Source organism: Mustelus asterias, chromosome 2 (assembly GCF_964213995.1).
Source record: "Mustelus asterias chromosome 2, sMusAst1.hap1.1, whole genome shotgun sequence".
Lineage (NCBI taxonomy): Eukaryota > Metazoa > Chordata > Chondrichthyes > Carcharhiniformes > Triakidae > Mustelus > Mustelus asterias.
Window position 1 is genome coordinate 145,240,787 of NC_135802.1, and position 19,732 is coordinate 145,260,518.

The following is a 19,732-nucleotide window of genomic DNA, read 5'->3' on the forward strand; positions in this document are numbered from 1 at the left end:
CCGTATGCACTTACGGAGTCCCGATCCTTCCATTCCCATCCTATTCATGTATTCGTCTAGTTACCCTTTAAATGGTGCTATCGTACCTGCTCTCACCAACTCCCCGGGCAGCGCGTTCCAGACCATTCACTACCCTCTGTGTAAAAAAAAACTTGCCCCGCACATCTCTAAACTTTCCCCACGCAGTTTGAACCAATGTCCCCGAGTACTTGACTTTTCTACTCTAGGAAAGAGCACCTGACTATCCACTCTGTCCATGCCAATCTTAATCTTGTAAACCTCTATCAGGTCACCCCTCAACCTCCGTCGTTCCAGTGAGAACAAACTGCGAGTTTATCCAGCCTCTCCTCATAGCTAATATCCTCCAGACCAGGCAACATCCTGGTGTTAAATCACTGTCAAACACCTTGATGGTTATGAAATACATTATATAAATGGCAATTTTATATGCCTTCATCTTGTAGGCTGTTATGTCTTGCAGACCTTGCTATAGTCGGCTAGCCTGGGACTCTAGCTTGGTCCCAGTACTGTCTTTTGGTACCTTTGATGGATCTCCTTAGATCATATCTGGATATCTTGTATAGGCCAGGGTCACCTGACTTTCCCTCTTTGGTAGCTTCTGCTCCTCATTTACCGAATGTCCCTTGATTACTCCCTCTGCTGATGTCAGGTCAGCTTTCACATGTATGCTGATGGCACTCAATTTGACCTGTTTCACACCCTATTTGACCCCGAATAATCCCACATCCTTCCCCCTCACAAAACCAGCAACTTCCGCTTTCATAACATCCACCAATACATCGGGCCACCCCTTCCCGAATCCATCACGCATGTCACTCTTACCTCCAGACTCAATTAGTCCAATGTTGGACAGACTAGCCTCCAATTTTCTATGAATCGACTCATTCAGAACTCTTGTGCTTATCCATCCCTGTATGAGGTTCTGCTCACCCAGTATCCCTGTCCTCACTGGATTAAATTGGCCGCGGGTCACACAGCGACGGTTTTTTTTGGTTTGTTATCTATTTTTCCTGATGTTTCTGTGAAATGTCTTGGGGCATTAACCCTGCCAACTCATAAATACAGTTAATTCCTTCGCAATCTGCAAGCCAAGATGAACATTTCTTACGAGGTATCTCAGTGAACAATCTTGACACCTCCTTACTGAATAGATCGCGTAAACCTACAAAAAACAGTGTGGTTTGTCCATCTTGACTTATCGAATTCACTAAATTGAATTACAGTTTCAGAACAGTGATGAGAAATCTGGCAGAGTCACTATTCTTGCTTTGTGCCACCAATATTATTAGTTTCTTTTCTAAGTACTCAGCAGGTCTGGCAGCATCTATGCAGAGTGAAACGGAGGGGGCGATTTTTCGACCTCTGCGCGCCTGATGGAGATCGTGCCGATTCTGGAAAATAGCGTGCAGGCCTAAAAATCGGTTTCGCGCCTGGTGGCAAATGCTTTGCGTTTGTCCTGGCGGATTAGCACCAGATTGACTTGATTTCTGTCTCATTAGCGAGTTTGGCAACGATCCTCCCCCCCTTCCGGAATGTTCTAACCTCTCCTCTCCAGCGGCGCGAATCAGTACCTAACCCCACTAACGGCGACCATGCGCGATGGCCACCCTGGGGGGTGGGGTGGGGGGGGTGGTAGGCCATTGAGGCCCCTGGTTGGCAGTGCCAGTTTGACACTGCCACTTTGCCAGGGAGAGTGCCAAGGGGGTGGGGCCAGAGTGGGGGTGGGGTTTGAGTGGGGGCTATACCGGGGGAGGGGCTTGAGTGGGGGCTACGATGGAGGAGCTGTGCAGTGGGGGAGGGGGGGGTTATGCAGGGATGGATCATGAAGGGGGATGATGGTGGGGCATGATGCAGGGAGCATGTTGGAGTCAAGGATGCCATGATGCTGGCAACCCGTGTTGAGAGGGTTTGGAGCAATGCTTCTGATTGGGGATGGATCCCAATGGTCCTGATGGAATGCATCCCAGGGTACTAAAAGAGATGGCGGGAGAAATAGCAAATGGACTAGTGATAATTTACCAAAATTCGCTGGACTCTGGGGTAGTTCCTGCAGATTGGAAAACAGCAAATGTGATACCACTGTTTAAAAAAGGGAGGTAGACAAAAGGCAGGTAACTATAGGCCGGTTAGCTTAACTTCTGTAGTAGGGAAAATGCATGAATTTATCATTAAGGAAGAAATAGCAAGACATCTGGTTATAAATTGTCCCATTGGTAAGAAGCAGCATGGGTTCATGAAGGGAAGGTCATGTTTGGTGGAATTATTTGAGAACATTACATGTGCAGTGGACAATGGGGAACCTGTGGATGTGGTGAATCTGGATTTCCAGAAGGCATTTGACAAGGTGCCACACCAAAGACTGCTACATAAGATAAAGTTGCACAGTGTTACGGGTAGTGTATTAGCATGGATAGAGCATTGGTTAACTAACAGAAAGCAAAGAGTGGGGGTAAATGGGTGTTTTTCTGGTTGGCGATCAGTGACTAGTGGTGTGCCTCAGGGATCAGTGTTGGGACCGCAATTGTTTACGATTTACACAGATGATTTGGAGTTGGGGACCAAGTGTAGTGTGTCAAAATTTGCAGATAACACTAAGATGGGTGGCAGAGCAAAGTGTGCAGAGGATGCTGAAAGTCTGCAAAGGGATATAGATAATCTAAGTGAGTGGGCGAGGGTCTGGCAGATGGACTACAATGTTGGTAAATGTGAGGTCATCTATTTTGGTAGGAATAACAGCAAAATGGCCTATTATTTAAATGGTAAAAAATTGGAGCATGCTGCTGTGCAGAAGGACCTGGGTGTTCTTGTGCAGGAATCTCCTGCACAAGGGAGGGAGTTGGTTTGCAGGTACAGCAGGAATTAAGAAGGCAAATGGAATTTTGTCATTTATTGCTAGAGGGATGGAGTTTAAAAACAACGAGGTTATGTTGCAGCTGTATAAGGTGCTGGTGAGGCCACACCTGGAGTACTGTGTACAGTTTTGGTCTCCTTACTTGAGAAAGGATATACTGGCACTGGAGGGGTGCAGAGGAGATTCACTAGGTTGATTCCGGAGTTGAGAGGGTTGGCTTATGAGAAGAGACTGAGTAGACTGGGGCTATACTCATTGGAATTCAGCAAAATGAGGGGAGATCTTATAAAAATATATAAGATTATGAAGGGACATTGTTATGATAAGATAGAAGCAGGGACATTGTTTCCACTGGTGGGTGAAACTAGAACGAGGGGGCATAGCCTCATAATAAAGGGAAGCAGATTTAGGATTGAGTTGAGGAGGAACTTTTTCACACAAAGGGTTGTGAATCTGTGGAATTCCCTGCCCAGTGAAGCAGTTGAGGCTACCTCATTGAATGTTTTTAAGGCAAGGATAGATAAATTTTTGAAAGGTAAAGGAATTGAGGGTTGTGGTGAGCGGGCGGGTAAGTGGAACTGAGTCCATGAAAAGATCAGCCATGATCTTATTGAATGGCGGAGCAGGCTCGAGGGGCCAGATGGCCTACTCCTGCTCCTAGGTCTTATGTTCTTATGTAATGTTGCGGAAAGAGGGAGGGGCTCTCCCAGTGCACTGTGAGATCGGGGCGCCCTTGCAAATGGTTCCCGAGCTCCCTGCAACCAGGCTCACTCGCGTGTTTAGGCCCCCTCCCCTACCCCCAGTACCGGCGCGTAACTCACCCCTCTTCAAAAAAAGTAACTGCGTGTGGGACAATTGTGGTCTGAAGCGTGCCTGACTGGCTGGTATTCGGTATTCTCCGGTATTCTCGCTTTTACGACACTTAGGGCCGGATTCTCCAACCTCGCTCATAGTCGGGATTCTCCAGTCCCGCTGCAGTGATTTGGCAGAGCGTCAATTTCCCTGTCCTCACTGGCGCAGCCGCCGGTGTAAACGGCCAGATAATTCTGGCCTTACTTTTTTGGTGAATATTCTGTCAGAATTAACATTTGGAATCGATGATGACTTTTCTGCAGAATTCTTGTGGGCCCCAAGACGACTCAAATATAAAATTGGAAATGTTGTTGTGTTTGGATCCTCTAAAGGCTTCACCCATTCTTATGGAACTTGGTTCAGCTCATTAACCTATTTCAAAATTCCCTGTTCCACTGACTCTCGCTTCTTCTGCATCCTCCCTCAAGTTGCTGTTCAATGAGCTGGAATACATATCATGAATTTATGGTAACTGACTTCAAACAATTACCATGCTTAATATTCCAAAACATAAAACAGGATTTGATGGCTTGGATTTCTTCCGCTTTTCAGTTTTGTACTTTGGGAGGAAAGATATCTTTTACACCTATTTGGGGGTGGCACAGTGGTTAGCACTGCTGCCTCATATCACCAGGGATCTGGGTTTGATTCCCGGCTTGAGTCACTGCCTGTGTGGGGTTTGCACATTCTCCCCGTGTCTGCGTGGGTTTCCTCCAGATGCTCCGGTTTCCTCCCACAGTCCAAAGATGTGCGGGTTAGGTGGATTGGCCATGCTAAATTGCCCTTTAGTGCCAGGGGCACTAGCTATGGTAAATGCATGGGGTTATGGGAATCGGGCCTGGGTGGGATTGTGGTCAGTGCAGACTTGATGGCAGGATAGCCTCCTTCTGCACTGTAGGATTCTATGATTCTTTGAGTGGTTAACACTGCTGCCTCACAGAGCCAGGGATCTGGGTTTGATTCCGGCCTTGGGTGACTGTCTGTATGAAGTTTGCACGTTCTCTCCATGTCCTCCTGGGTTTCCTCCAAGTGATGATGTGGAGATGCCGGCGTTGGACTGGGGTGAACACAGTAAGAGTTTTAACAACACCAGGTTAAAGTCCAACAGGTTTATTTGGTAGTAAATACCATTAGCTTTCGGAGCGCTGCTCCTTCGTCAGATGGAGTGGAAATCTGCTCTCAAACAGGGCACAGAGACACAAAATCAAGTTGCAGAATACTGATTACTAATTACAGAATACTAATTAGTATTCTGTAACTTGATTTTGTGTCTGTGCCCTGTTTGAGAGCAGATTTCCACTCCATCTGACGAAGGAGCAGCGCTCCAAAAGCTAATGGCATTTGCTACCAAATAAACCTGTTGGACTTTAACCTGGTGTTGTTAAAACTCTTACTGTTTTCTCCAAGTGTCCAGTTTCTTCCAAAGTCCAACGATGTGCGGTTAGGAGGATTAGCCATTTTAAATGTACGGGGTTACGGGAATAGGGCAGGGGGGAGGGCCTGGGTAAGACGCTCTTTCGGAGAGTCGGTGCAGACTCAATGGGCCAAATGGCCTCCTTCTGCACTGTATGGTTCTCAAAGGATTTTTAATGGACAAGATGAAGACCATAAGACTCGAAGCAGAAGTAGGCCATTCTGCCCATCGAGTCTGCCTCACCATTCATTGAGATCATGACTGAACTGATATGATACTCCTCAACTCCGCTTTCCCGCCTTATCCTGGTAACCCTTGATTTCCTTACTGATTAAAAATCTGTCCATCTCAGCCTTGAATGTACTTAATGATACAACCTCTACAGCGCCTCTGCGGTAAAGAATTTACCGACAGATTTATCATTTGAAACGCAGAGAAATGGGGCTAATCGGTGTGAAACTTAACACGTTGGTTTGCACGAGTTGGAATTGCTCTTATGGATATCGGTTCCTGGAAATGGGGGCAATGAATAGTTGAAGTGGTGAACTTTGGCCTGCAGTTAGCAGCTACTGTCAACTGTCCAGGAGAAACACTGGAGCCATTACTGAAAAATGATGGGAGCCACTGAAAGTTTCAATCCTGTTGTAGGCTACGCATCATTATCCGCTAGCCAAGCAAATCAGGTGAACTGGGGGTGGGCTGGAAAATAAAGATGTGATTTTAATTATGGGAATTCAGCCAGATTTAGGAACATCACCAATTTTACTGCGCGGTTTGCTTCTGTGTAAACTAAATTCTGTGTATGCCGGGACATTGGCTTGTGTGACATTCAGATGGAGACTGAAAAGTGGACAAGAATGATACATCTGTGCTTGATTTGTAATTTTCTCCTCGCTCGACCTAACCAAAACTTGAGCAGGGAGTGTTATTGCTAATATTTGGTTTGAGTGCTAATTTCCCCACCGCAACCTCTTTGGTACGTTTGGTTTCCTTTGCCAAGACCAGAGTAGAAGAGAAACAACCAAGCAGCACAGGTTTTGCTTTGAAAGGGGACATGCTTCAAGCAGCCACCCACTGTTCCACTTCCATCCCTGGGGTGATGGTTGAAGGATGAGTCAGGGAGAGGTTAGGCCACGGATGGATTTGAACACATGGATGAGAAAATAAAATTGATGTGTTGCCTCGAGCCAGTTTACGTGAACGGGGTGATGGGTGAACTGGCCTCGTGTGATATACATGCAGCATACTTTTTGATCCACTTAAGTTTACAGAGGGTTGAAGGTGGCAGGGCATTAGAATAGTAATCTAACAAGGCATTCCTGTGCTAGATCTGACTTTTTAGCAAGTGCCAGTTGATGGCATCCATCCAGACATTGGCTGCATTTAGCCCCACTGTATAGTTGTCTGCAATATAACCCAAAACAAAAGCCTCTGCATCATCAGGCAACTGGAATACGCAAGTTATTTTTTAATCCCTCTCATCACAGCTAAAATTTTCATCCTCATAGAATCCTAGAGTGCAGAAGGAGGCCATTTGGCCCAATGAGTCTGCACCGACCACAATCCCACCCATAGCCCCATGTATTTACCCTAGCTAGTCCCCCTGACACTAGGGTCAATTTAGCATGGCCAATCACCTAACCCGCACATCTTTGGACTGTGGGAGGAACACAGTAAGAAGTCTCACAACGCCAGGTTAAAGTCCAACAGGTTTATTTGGGAGCAAAAGCCACTAGCTTTCGGAGCGCTGCCCCTGTGGGAGGAAACCAGAGCACCCGGAGGAAATTCACGCAGACACAGGAAGAATGTGCAAACTCCGCACAGACAGTGACCCAAGCCAGGAGTTGGTCCCAGGTCCCTTGCTAATCACTGTGCCACCTAACCGTCCCTAAAATCCTGTCTTCAAATCCTTCCAGAGTCTTGCCCACTCCCTATCTAACTTCTTTCAACCCTCTCCGATCTCTACCTTCTACTAATTCTGCTCTCTTGCTTCCTGATCGCCCGATATTGGCCGTCAGCTGTCTCGGAACTCCCTCCCTCAATTTCTCTCGCTCTCTACTTCTCCCTCCTTAAGCCAATCCTCAAATCCTACCTCTTTGAACAAGTCTTTTAGGGCTACCTGTTCTAACACATTTCATTATATGTCTGGTCATGCTGCCATGAAGCATCTTGGGATATCTGGGTATGTTCAAAGTGCAATATAGTTAGGAGTAGATTTTAATCGTACCCTGCCAAAGGCTTCTCTGGTTGTCATGTGAAAGATCGAAGGGAATAGCAAGTGCATCTGTTCCATTTGTGAGAGAGACTTGTATGACTCATTCAGTGTCATTTGTGAATTATAATGAAAGAATAAGCTTGCAGCATAGAGTACCTTTTACCATCTGAATGTTCCAAAGTGACTTATACCCAATGAAGTACGTTTTGAAGAGTAGCCACTGTTGTTATGTAGGGAAATGCGACAGCCAATCTGGGAACTAACAGCAATGAGTAAATGAGCAGTATGATGTGGTGTTGGTTGAGGTGGTAAATATTGGCCACGACACCAGAGAAAATTCCCCTGCGCTTCTGAGAAATGGTCCATGGGATCTTCTACATCCACCCGAAATGGCAGACGTGACCTATGTCTTATGACTCTCCCAAACGACAAACCCTCCGAGAGTGCAGTATTCCCTCAGTGCTGCACTGTAAACCTAGATTATAAACTCAAATCTGCCAAGTGGATTTGAACCCACGGCCTTCTGGCTAAGAGGCAGAATGCTGCCACAGAGCCAAGAACAAGCTTGTTCCACTGGGTTGTAATTCAAAATTGAAAGCTTGGCTGATTTCCTCCTTTTCTTAATTGAGTGAAGTGTCACTAGAAGAGAGAGTGGGGGAGACACATCAAATCTGCCATTCCGACACTAAGAGACAATTTTTGTTAACACAATGTGTGAAGTATATTAGAGGATTGGAAAATCTATCCTTACTCGAATACAAGTGTTGCTGAATACAATAATCTGCCAATACTGACAACTCGTAAAGGATAGCACCACACAGTAGGTGCTTCTCTTAAATATATTCTTGTTCTTTAAGTATCCCTATTGCTTTAGTGCTTTGACTTACAAGAATGCTCACTTTATCATTAACTGAGTTGTGCTTTCATCTGGCAGCCTTACTTTGAGAAATGTGCTCTCTGTCACATGAATCTGTTCTGCTCAACTCGTTCTCTTCTGAAGTGGCCTTGGCAAAATGACAGAACTTTCTTTAATGGAAAAATGCATAATATAAATTACAGCATTCTAGTTGATGCCTTTTGGCATCACATACAGGGAATTAAGACCATTGTGGCGGTGTGAGGGCAGGGAGAAATAATTTGATTAGGATTTATAAATATAATTCAATCCTCATTTAAAGTCTTTTCCCTTTATTTCTACTCTAAATTCCTGTGCCCATACTTATCATGCCAATTGCCTATGTAAACTTGTTACCCTCCTGTACGGCACGGTGGCACAGTGGTTAGCACTGCTGCCTCACAGCGCCAGGGACCCGGGTTCAACTCGGGTCACTGTCTGTATGGAGTTTGCGTTCTCCCCGTGTCTGCGTGGGTTTCCTCTGGGTGCTCCGGTTTCCTCCCACAGTCCAAAGATGTGCGGGTTAGGTTGATTGACCATGCTAAATTGACCCTAGTGTCAGGGGGATTAGCAGGGTAAATATGTGGGGTTACGGGATTAGGGCCTGGGTGGGATTATGGTCGATGCAGACTTGATGGGCCGAATAGCCTCCTTCAGTACTATAGGGATTCTATAACCTACTGGTCATAATTTTGTTGGTGATGGCATTGCAGCCTCTCTCTATTGCAGCATGACATGTTTACATAGCAGTTTCCATTATAAATATTGTCACGTGTATTTATAAGGGTGGAAGATTTTACATTTCCTTTATTAACATGAAACATACTGGATTCATTGAAGTAAAATTGGAATATTTAAGTCATTCGATTTTAAGCAGTGATGATTGTCAATTTTCTGTGCACTTAGTGTAGCCAAGTCACGTCACATTTTTACCTCTCTTCGGCTCTGAAGAAGTCACATGGACTCGAAATGTTAGCTCCGTTTTCCCTCTCCATAGATGCTGACAGACTTGCTGAGTTTTTCCAGCATTTTCTGTTTTCGTTTCTGATTCCAGTATCTGCAGTATCTTGAATTATTTTAGTGTAGCCCAGTGTTAATCTGGTTTGGATAACCATGATGTGGAGATGCTGGTGTTGGATTGGGGTGGGAACAGTAAGAAGTCTCACAACACCAGGTTAAAGTCCGACAGATTTATTTGGAATCACGAGCTTTCGGAGCGCTGCTCCTTCATCAGGTGAGAGACACCAAAAGCTCGTGATTCCAACTAAACCTGTTGGACTTTAACCTGGTGTTGTGCGACTTCTTACTGTGGTTTGGATTATAGATATAGATCAGGAGACATGGAAATACACTTCAGTTAGCTATTAACAAATTGGTTGAAAAGTTGGTAACAAACCTTTTGAGTCCAAGGAGCATTGTCTTTTGGAAGTTTTGATTGGGTAAGCTTTGTTTGCTTAAGGGAAGAATCTTCAAAGGCTTTGCCATTTGCATCATGTTGCCATGTACTCTTGACGCATTGTGTTTTAGCGCAGTTAATGATGAATAAGGGCTGCTTTACCAGATGTAATTATCATGAAGGCAGAAAACAATCTATTCTACCCACCCACTAAAGTGTGGGATAGTTATTGGTAGAGCTGTCCAATGTATTTGACTTCATGGGTTGCCTGGCCTCGGTTCTCAGCTCTGACTTTCTTGCAGACTCGAAACCTGTCAGACCTGCTGAGATTTTCCAGCATTTTCTCCTTTTGTTGCAGTTTAATGAGACCTGCAGGAAAAATGCTCACTAAAGCTCTGTGACGATGTTATAAGTGTTTTGTTTCAATTTCCCTGACTGTGATTAGAAAATAAAATTGCAATGCAGTCTCATAACTGTTGACTGCTTTATTAGAACAGCAGTGAATTATTGCCTCCAAGTAATATACAGTTAATCTCAGTTCATTAAATCTATCAGAACGTATTTTTTTCTAAATGGAGCAATTCTTTTGAAAAGCGTTGATGATGTGGTACAAGGCAGCTTGTACTGCCTTGAGCAAAGGGTTACCTAGGGCAACACGGTAGCACAGTGGTTAGCACTGCTGACTCACGGCGCCAGGAACCCGGGTTCAATTCCCAGCTTGGGTTACTGGCTGTGTGGAGTCTGCACATTCTCCCCGTGTTTGCGTGGGTTTCCTCCGGGTGCTCCGGTTTCCTCCTACAGTCCGAAAGACGTGCTGGTTAGGTGCATTGGCCGTGCTAAATTCTCCCTCAGTGTACCCGAACAGGTGCCGGAGTGTGGCGACAAGGGGATTTTCACAGTAACTTCACTGCAGTGTTAATGTAAGCCTACTTGTGACAATAATTAATAAACTTAAAACTTCAGTTGGGCAAATGCCAGTTGGGAAGTTGTCCCTCGGCTTCGTCTGTACTTTGGTGCGTCATAATCGCCTGTTGAGAGTGCTTGTGCATCAAATTAAAACTTCCTGTGTTGATCTAAATTCGTATCAAGTTTAATTTTTTTCTCTCTCCCTAAACCAGGTTTCAAGTGCCCTGTGTGTTCCAAATTTGTTTCTGCGGATGAAATGGATTTGCACCTTGTGATGTGTCTGACTAAACCAAGAGTGACCTATAATGGTAAGGAGTCTCATTGGACTGAATGTGTGGAACCTCAATTTGTACAGGCCATTGCAATCTTAAATGTGTAACTAAAGTACCACTTTACACTATCACTTATGCATACTACAGTGAGTAGCCTGTTCAGACATCAATGCAGTTTGACCTTTGTACTGTGGCCTTCTCACCAATGGAGAGATCTTGTTGATTTGCTCCTCAGGACCAGATGTTTTGTGGACTGGGATGAACAGGTTTTTTAAATTGCCCCTGTTTTGATACAGTTCCAGTTTTAACAACACCAGGTTAAAGTCCAACCGGTTTATTTGGTAGCAAATACCATTAGCTTTCGGAGCGCTGCTCCTTCGGCAAATTTCCACTCCATCTGACGAAGGAGCAGCGCTCCGAACGCTAATGGTATTTGCTACCAAATAAACCTGTTGGACCTTAACCTGGTGTTGTTAAAACTCTTACTGTGTTTACCCCAGTCCAACGCCAGCATGTCCACATCATTGATACAGTTCGTCCAGATACACATCAAAGCTAAGCAAAGGCACCATTCTGAAAGAGGGTCAAGAATGCCCAGGCAGCACGGTGGCACAGTGGTTAGCACTGCTGCCTCACAGCGCCAGGGATCCAGGTTCAATTCCGGCTTCGGGTGACAGCGTGGAGTTTGCCCGTGTCTCCCCGTGTCTGCGTGGGCTTCCTCCGAGTGCTCCAGTTTCCTCCCACAGTCCCATGTTAGGTGCTAAATTGACTGTTAGGGTTGGGAGATTAGCAGGGTAAATACGTGGGGTTACGGGGATAGGGCCTGGGTGGGATTGTTGTCGGTGCAAGCTTGATGGGCCGAATGGCCTCTCCTGCACTGTGGGAATTCTACGACGTCGCCATAAACAGTGTGACAGAGCCAGTCAGGATGAAATTAAAATGTTGCCAGTTCTGAACTAATTATTCAGAGAGTGCTTCATATTAATGAGATTGTGGTGATGATTCAGCTAGTGGTGATTTTCTTTTCGACTCCCCGAAATAATAAGATGGTTTTGGACAGAGAATGACTATCATTTTATTTTAATTTCCATGTACATACACGCCATCTGTCAGCCAGCTGTAGCCCAGAAGATAATAGAGAGCAGTTCAAACTGCTGAAATATAGGGTAATACCATTGCAGAGTATATTTTGTTCAAATCTAAATATAGGGTTGCACTGATGAAAGAATTAATCCTACAAGCTGCAATTTATTTAAGCAGTTTAGTCGCTGTTACTGTAATTATCAACGGGTTTCTCAGTTGTTGGGTCCCAATTAACTGACCACATCAGTCATAGTTTTGTTAATTGATAAAGGACTGTCAGGCTTGGAGGTTATTCATTCTATTTTCTCTAGAGGTGTTTATTCCTCCAGCATTTAGCCATTGTCTGGGCTGTTGAACCCCTGGTCAGGGAGACATGCTGTGCCAATGTCCCTCCGGGTGCTGTCAGAACTGGGGTTTGCCCGGGATGGCACAGATTTGCTCGGGTTGTGTGGAGGTTTTGGATGGCTTCCCCTCTTCACAGCATGAAATTTGTGCAGTGACAGCCCAACATGTGGCTCCATTGAGACAAGAAATAAAGTGGCGCCTACTTGTTGAGAAGACATTTCTCCAGTGCTGGAGTGACTGATTGTGGCCTGGCACTTTTCTCAGGGAAATTGTGGGCACTGGAGGCCTGGAAAAAAAGTTCCCAGTTCCTTCAGCATAACCGAATACAGCATTGTTGCATCAAGACACCTTTTCAGTTAGATTTGGTTGCATTCATTCAATGGGAAGAAAATACATCAACATATACATACAATGTTTAAACACTGTTGACCAGCTGGGTGCTGGCTTACCTCCTCTGGCATTGCTCATGGATAGAGGTCAGTTTTGTCTGTAATCATTGGTCAGCTTCCTTCCCAGCCTGTCTTATTGTTTACCTTCCACAGTCTGGCTGAAATTTTCCAGCCATTCCTGCTGCTGGGATCTTCCAGTCCTGCCATGCAGAGCCCCCTCTCCCTGGTGGGTTTCCCGGCTGCGGAGAGTGCAAACAATGGGAAAACCCCGTTGACAGCGGTAGGATCAGAAGATCTCATCGCAAGCCAATGGCAGACTGCCTTCACCGCGGTGGGGGGGAGGTTAGGGTTGGTGTGTGTTCAATGGGGGTCAATTCCATCCATTTTGTATGGGCGGTGCGGTGGCACAGTGGTTAGCGCTGCTGCCTCACACCTCCAGGGACCTGGGTTCGATTCCCAGCTTGGGTCACTGTGGAGTTTGCACATTCTCCCCATGTCTGCCTGGGGTGCTCCAGTTCCCTCCCACAGTCCCAAGATATGCATGTTAGGTGGATTGGCCATGCTAAATTGCCCCTTAGTGTCCTGAGATGTATAGTTTAGAGGGATTAGTGGAGTACATATGTGGGATTGCAGGGATAGGGCTGGGTGGGATTGTGGTCGGTGCAGACTCGATGGGCCTCCTCCTGCACTGTAGGGATTCTATGATTCTATTCTTCTCTGACTTTTGTCTATTTATCTCTTCCTTGGATACTTTTTCTCATTTTCCCAATGTTTTCTTTTTGGTCACAGTGCGTATTTACCTGATCTTCATGAAGGATATTTTTCCCACTGAGTCGCTTATTTAGTTGTTTGTTAAATCAGCTTTCTCGTCATCCTGGATTCTCTCTCGTCCATAAATTGCTGCATTTTTTTCCAGTGGTGTTTCCATTCACTGTTTTTATAACGACATGCTTGCATCTTGTGAATTTATCACCAGCTGACGTTTCCCCTCATCAAACCAGCTCTCACCTTGCTACTGTATCCAGGATACCACAATCTCTAATCTGTTAGTGTCACCGTTGACAAAGGAAATGGAAAAATTGGACCATGGGAATTCTAATTTTCCATAAACGATATCCAAGCATGCAGCGTTCAGGCAGCTAGAATCGTCGGAACCTCCTTTTGTACATGGGACTCAACTTAACATCCCCAGCCTTACTGATAGCAGGCAAGGATACAGTTATTTTATTTATTATTATTTTATTTATTTGTCATAAGTAGGCTTACATTAACACTGCAATGAAGTTACTATGAAAATCCCCTAGTCGCCACACTCCGGCGCCTGTTCGGGTACACTGAGGGAGAATTTAGCATGGCCAATGTATCTAACCAGCACGTCTTTCAGACTGTGGGAGGAAACTGGAGCCTTCGGAGGAAACCCACACAGGCAATGTGCAGACTCCACACAGACAGCGACCCAAGTCGGGAATTGAACCCGGGCCCCTGGCGCTTTGAGGCAACAGTAATAACCACTGTGTTGCATCTAAGTGGAATGGTGGACTTACCCACTCCTTTCCCACCAAGATCTGGCTGACTGCACTTCTAAGTTGCAGGTGACAAGGACACCCAACCCAAAGTGCTGGGGTCCTCTTTGCAGAACAGTAACCAAAACCGATTCGCCATTTTAACCTAAAGCCTGAACATCAGGCAAAACCTGTCTGGAGCTGCAGAAAGGCCAGCGGTAAGTTAAATGTTTTTGTTTAAATTTGCTGGTGGACCAGGGAGGGCAGAAGTTTTGTCTAGAACAAAAGCTAATCCCTGCCCTGGGACTCCCCCCTCACCCGCTCCCCATTCATTTCCCCCCCGATCGGTATTCATTCCCTGCACTTGCCTTTTACAAGGATTGTTCCCATTGGTCAGGGGATCAACAAGCATCAACAAATGAGGCTCAGTCTTACAATGGGCTGAACCTGCTTGGTGTCACTCGCAGTGAAGCGACCACTCAACCCAATGCACCCCTCCCACGCCCCACCGCCCAGCTCTGGAAGTTAAAGTGTAGCCTCCTTTATTTCACAAATTGTCACTTACTAAAATCTTCCTTCATAAGACTGGTGACATTAATCCTGTTAATGCCTTTGATCAGTCAGCACCCCCAGTAATGGTAAGGGTAATCATCTTTATTTAAGTACACATTCAAATAGGAACTTTGTCTGTAGAAAAAGGCTTTGAAAAATGCTTTTCCCTCCATTTGTTGATTCCATTTAAATGATGTCAACAAAGAAAGTAGTTGTTAGATTCAGGAAGCAAACTGTTGTTGGAGTTGATGCAACATCAGCTGCTTTCCAATCTAATTATATATATTTTTTAAAAAGCTTATTTAGCCCTTCACGCATTCCCCTTTATCGAGTGCAGTATTTCAGTACAAGCAGTGTTCTCAGGAGATTTGTATCTGGACGTGAATGTGTTTGTAATATCTCTTATCCATAAGGCCTTTAAGTACATTAATGCCAAGGTGCTGTAAAAACAGGGTTACTTTAACCAAGACACCCCTATTTAGTGCCACTTGGCTTCTGGTGTGCTACTCTTGATGCTCGACTTCACATTGCTCTCACCAGGGATGGGCAAGTTGTCAGTGTTACTCTCCTTATGTTGCACAGTTCAAAATTGCTCTCTCCAGGCAGGATGAAGTCAATGCTCTTCGATTTTCCTGCTTCCAAACACAGGTTGAGAATTTTGAATTAAATGGTGTGTTTTGGTGATACAAAAACAGAAAATGCTGGAAATACTCAGCTGGTCTGTGGAGAGAGAAACAGAGTCAATTGTTTCAGGTCTGTGACCTTTCATCTGCTTTACAGATGATGTCTCACCTGAGGATCCAATGTACTTTACTTGTCATCGCGTGTGTGTATGTGTGTGTGTGTCTGTGTATGCATGTTTGTCCATGCATATGTCTGTGTGTGTGTGCATATATGTGCACATGCATGTGTGTGTGCATGCATATGCACGTATGTGCACATATGTGTCTGTGTGTATCTGTGCGTGTGTGTATATGCATGTTTGTGTGTGCGTGTCTCTGTGTGTCCATGTGCACATGTGTCTGTGCACGTGTGTGTGCATGTGTGTGTATGCATATGCATGTGTGCACACACGTGTCTGTTTGCATCTGTGTTTCTGTGCGTGTGTGTGTTTGTGTGTGTGTGTGTGTGTGTGCATGTCCTGCAAGATTTTTAAAATAGCTTTCAAAAGATATGGATGGCATTTATTTCCAACTGTTCGTTCATGTCACTACTCATAGGTTCTGAAATTCACAATTCTGTTTGGTACAGACTGATTTATACATGGAAGCAATTTCTCTGACTTTCCTCCATTTCCTTAGCTTTTGTTCAGGTAAGGGGAAATCAATCCCAGTCAGGAACATTACAGTTGACGTCCTGTAGCCGCTCCGCTTGTGGGAGAGAGTTCCGGGTTTCCAATACTCTTTGTCTGAAGCAATCAGTTCCTTATTTCAGTCCCGAATGACGTTGCTCTAATTCCGACCTTTTGTCCCGATTCCCCACCAGAGGAAATTGTTTCTCTGCAACGAACCTTTAGAACCCCTTTCGTATTTTAAGCACACGACCTTCTAAAGCCAAGAGGGCGGCATGGTGGCACAATGGTTAGCACTGCTGCCTCAAAGCGCCACGGAGCTGGTTCAATTCCGGCCTTGGGTCACTGTCTGTGGGGAGTTTGCACGTTCTCCCCATGTCTAGCGTGGGTTTCCTCCAGTTTCCTCCTGCAAAGATTTGCAGGTTAGGTTGATTTGCCATGCTAAATTGACCCTAGTGTCAGGGGGATTGACAGTGTAAACGCAGGGGGTTATGGGAATAGGGCCTGGATGGGATTGTGATCGGTGTAGCTCGATGGGTTGAATGGCCTCCTTCTGCACTGTAGGGATTCCATGGATTCTATGAATGCAATATAGCTTTACACAACCCGCCATCTTCAGTTAACCCTCAAAGTCTCGAAGCACTTTAGAGCACCCTGAGCTTAGGCAAGATGCAATCTTCGTTCTTCGTTGGGTGAGCTAAGGTAAAGACAAGGGGAGATAAATCATGGAGTTCCTGTTTCCGGGCCCCTTATTGTCCCCAGTTTAGCCCTCGCCTTTAATCATGCATGCTATGTTCCCCCTTCCAGAATTCACCAATCAATTTTCTTTCTTTTAAGTTCTTGCTCAACCATAGCCCCCACGTATTTCAACTGTGTGTAATTTTTATTCATCCATGACGTGTACCAAGCTCGTGTGGTTCAATTTAAATGTGAAGCGATTGTGCTGTAGGAATCTTTTTTTAAACAACTGTATCTAAGAAACTGGTTGGACTGAAACTTCAGATAACAGAAAGAGACAAATTGAAATTGGGAACATTTCATTTGAAACAAAATTTAGATTTAGGGCATCAGATCGATGTTACTTGCTGATTGATGCCATGATCTGCTTACTCTGTATATTCCTCGGAAATATAAATGTGTGTCACTGACCCCTTCATCAATACGGGGCGCAATCTTCCCAAACAAATTCATAAAAGTCTGAAAACCAGAGTGTTTCGCTCCAAGGGTGGAATTTTCCGGCTATCCACACCGGTGGGATTTTCTGCAGTGAAGGGGGATTTGACTGAGCGCCAAATTCTCCGTCCACGCTCGCAGTGAAGGCGGAGCATAAACGGATGGAAAGTTCCAGCCCAGTTTTTTCGGCGAGCCACCCTGTGCCATCTTCCCATACTCTGTCAATTTCTTTTGGCAGTTTTGCGCCGGCCCCACCATTTGGCACTGCCGCTGGCACATTTATGGTACCCGGTGGTCACTGCCAGGGTGCACAGTGGACACTGCCAGGCTGGCAATGCCTAATGGGCACTGCTTGGCCATGACCCCGCCACCCGAGAGCTGGTGGGGACCATGAGCAATTCTCATTAGCGAGACCTCTCGCCCACAAGGGGGGAAGATTCCGGGAGCCATGCGGGACACGATAGTGTCATGTAAAGCCAATCCCGTTGGCAAAACAGGGCCGGGAAGATGGCGTTCGGCACCAAACTAGTTTGCGCTGTATTTTCAGCCTTGCACGCAATTTTCCAGGCCCACTGCGCTGGCTGATTGGTGCAGCGGGCAGGGAAGATCGTGCCCATGGTATCCAACTCACTTTGTATCAGAAGTCTGTGCATGTACCGTGAACTCCATTTTGGAACCTTAAGGGGCCTCGTAACATCCAAAACTCAAATTTCACCCCCAGCGCCTGGTCCTTTCTTGTTTGTGACTCTTGCTAAGTGCAACAAATTGAATTTCAGAATTCCCTACATAACAACATACTGAAGTACCTCGGTAACTCAAAAGCACTTTTATGAAGCTGTGAAAGGCACAGTATAAATACAAGGTTGTCGCCATTTAAAACCTTTACAAAATACACTTGGACACAAAAGTAAGAGAAGGGTTGAGCAAGTAATAAAAAAACAGCATCTGCTCCAAATCCAGTCACCTCCGCAAGGAACTCAACTCAACAGCTTTATTACTGCTGGGAAAAATAACCTGAAAGCTACCTAAACTTAGGACATGGCTTATGAAATAATTCCTCTGTATCTCTTCACTTTTACTCATGATTTTTTTGGATTATCTATACCATTTCCTCACAATTATAATCTTGTATCGGTGCTAAAAATTGCTTTTATCTCACTGTCATGAACTGCCACACCTGCTACATTTTTTTGTCCTCCAATGTCGGCTTCTGTCAAGAGCCTTGGGTGAGCTAAGGTAAAGACAAGGGGAGATAAATCATGGAGCTTCTGTTTCCGGGCCCCTTATTGTCCCCAGTTTAGCCCTCGCCTTTAATCATGCATGTTATGTTCCCCCTTCCAGAATTCACCAATCAATTTTCTTTCTTTTAAGTTCTTGCTCAACCATAGCCCCCACGTATTTCAACTGTGTGTAATTTTTATTCATCCATGACGTGTACCAAGCTCGTGTGGTTCAATTTAAATGCGAAGTGATTGTGCTGTAGGAATCTTTTTTTAAACAACTGTATCTAAGAAACTGATTGGACTGAAACTTCAGAGAACAGAAAGAGACAAATTGAAATTGGGAACATTTCATTTGAAACAAAATTTAGATTTAGGGTATCAGATCGATGTTACTTGCTGATTGATGTCATGATCTGCTTACTCTGTATATTCCTCGGAAATATAAATGTGTGTCACTGACCCCTTCATCAATACGGGGTGCAATCTTCCCAAACAAATTCAGAGGAAACCCACGCAGACACCCTCAGGGCTGAGGGTGGCTCACCTGAAGAAGGGGCTTGGAGCTCCGAAAGCTTGTGTGGCTTTTGCTACCAAATAAACCTGTTGGACTTTAACCTGGTGTTGTTAAACTTCTTACTGTCCATACCAATGGCCAGCTCAACAGACCGTTTGTAAAGCAAGCAGATCTGCCACCCTGGCAGCCGCCAAGCAGTGTATCAGGGTTTGCAGCTCATAGAAACCCTACAGCACAAAAAGAGGCCATTCGGCCCATCGAGTCTGCACCGACCACAATCCCACCCAGGCTCTACCCCCATATCCCTACATATTTTACCTGCTAATCCATCTAATCTATGCATCCCAAAGCACTAAGGGGCAATTTTAGCATGGCCAATCAACCTAACCCGCACAACTTTGGACTGTGGGAGGAAACCGGAGCACCTGGAGGACACCCACGCAGACACGAGGAGAATGTGCAAACTCCACACAGACAGCGACCCAAGCCAGGAATCGAACCCAGGTCCCTGGAGCTGTGAAACAGCAGTGCTAACCACTGTGCTACCGTGCCGCCCCGGATGGATCTGGCCCAGGGACGGAGGGTCTGTCAGGGCTGAGGGTGGCTCCAAGAATTGGGCGCAATGCTCACCAGCAGCAGGGTACAGAGTGAGTGTGAGAAAACCTCTGGCAGCAAACAGCTATTCTCCAAAACTCTCATTAATCCCTTACTGGGAGTGGGGGGGGGGGGGGGGGCGGGGGGGGGGGGGGGGGGGGGGGTGGGGGGAGGAGGAATCAGTAATAAAAACAAAAAGCAAGGCAATTAAATAAAGAAAAACTTCAGCCCAATAAAGTAGAAT

General features: G+C 45.5%; 1 protein-coding gene across 1 annotated transcript in view; it reads left to right on the plus strand.

Moving 5' to 3' along the window:
• The window catches only part of LOC144511929 (E3 ubiquitin-protein ligase znrf2-like), a 201,320-nt gene that overhangs the window by 117,490 nt on the left and 64,098 nt on the right, over window positions 1-19,732 (plus strand). Inside the window, exon 2 of the mRNA XM_078242401.1 lies at window positions 10,763-10,858. Coding sequence (XP_078098527.1) covers window positions 10,763-10,858 — 96 coding nt within the window. The remainder of the gene's footprint in view (window positions 1-10,762; window positions 10,859-19,732) is intronic.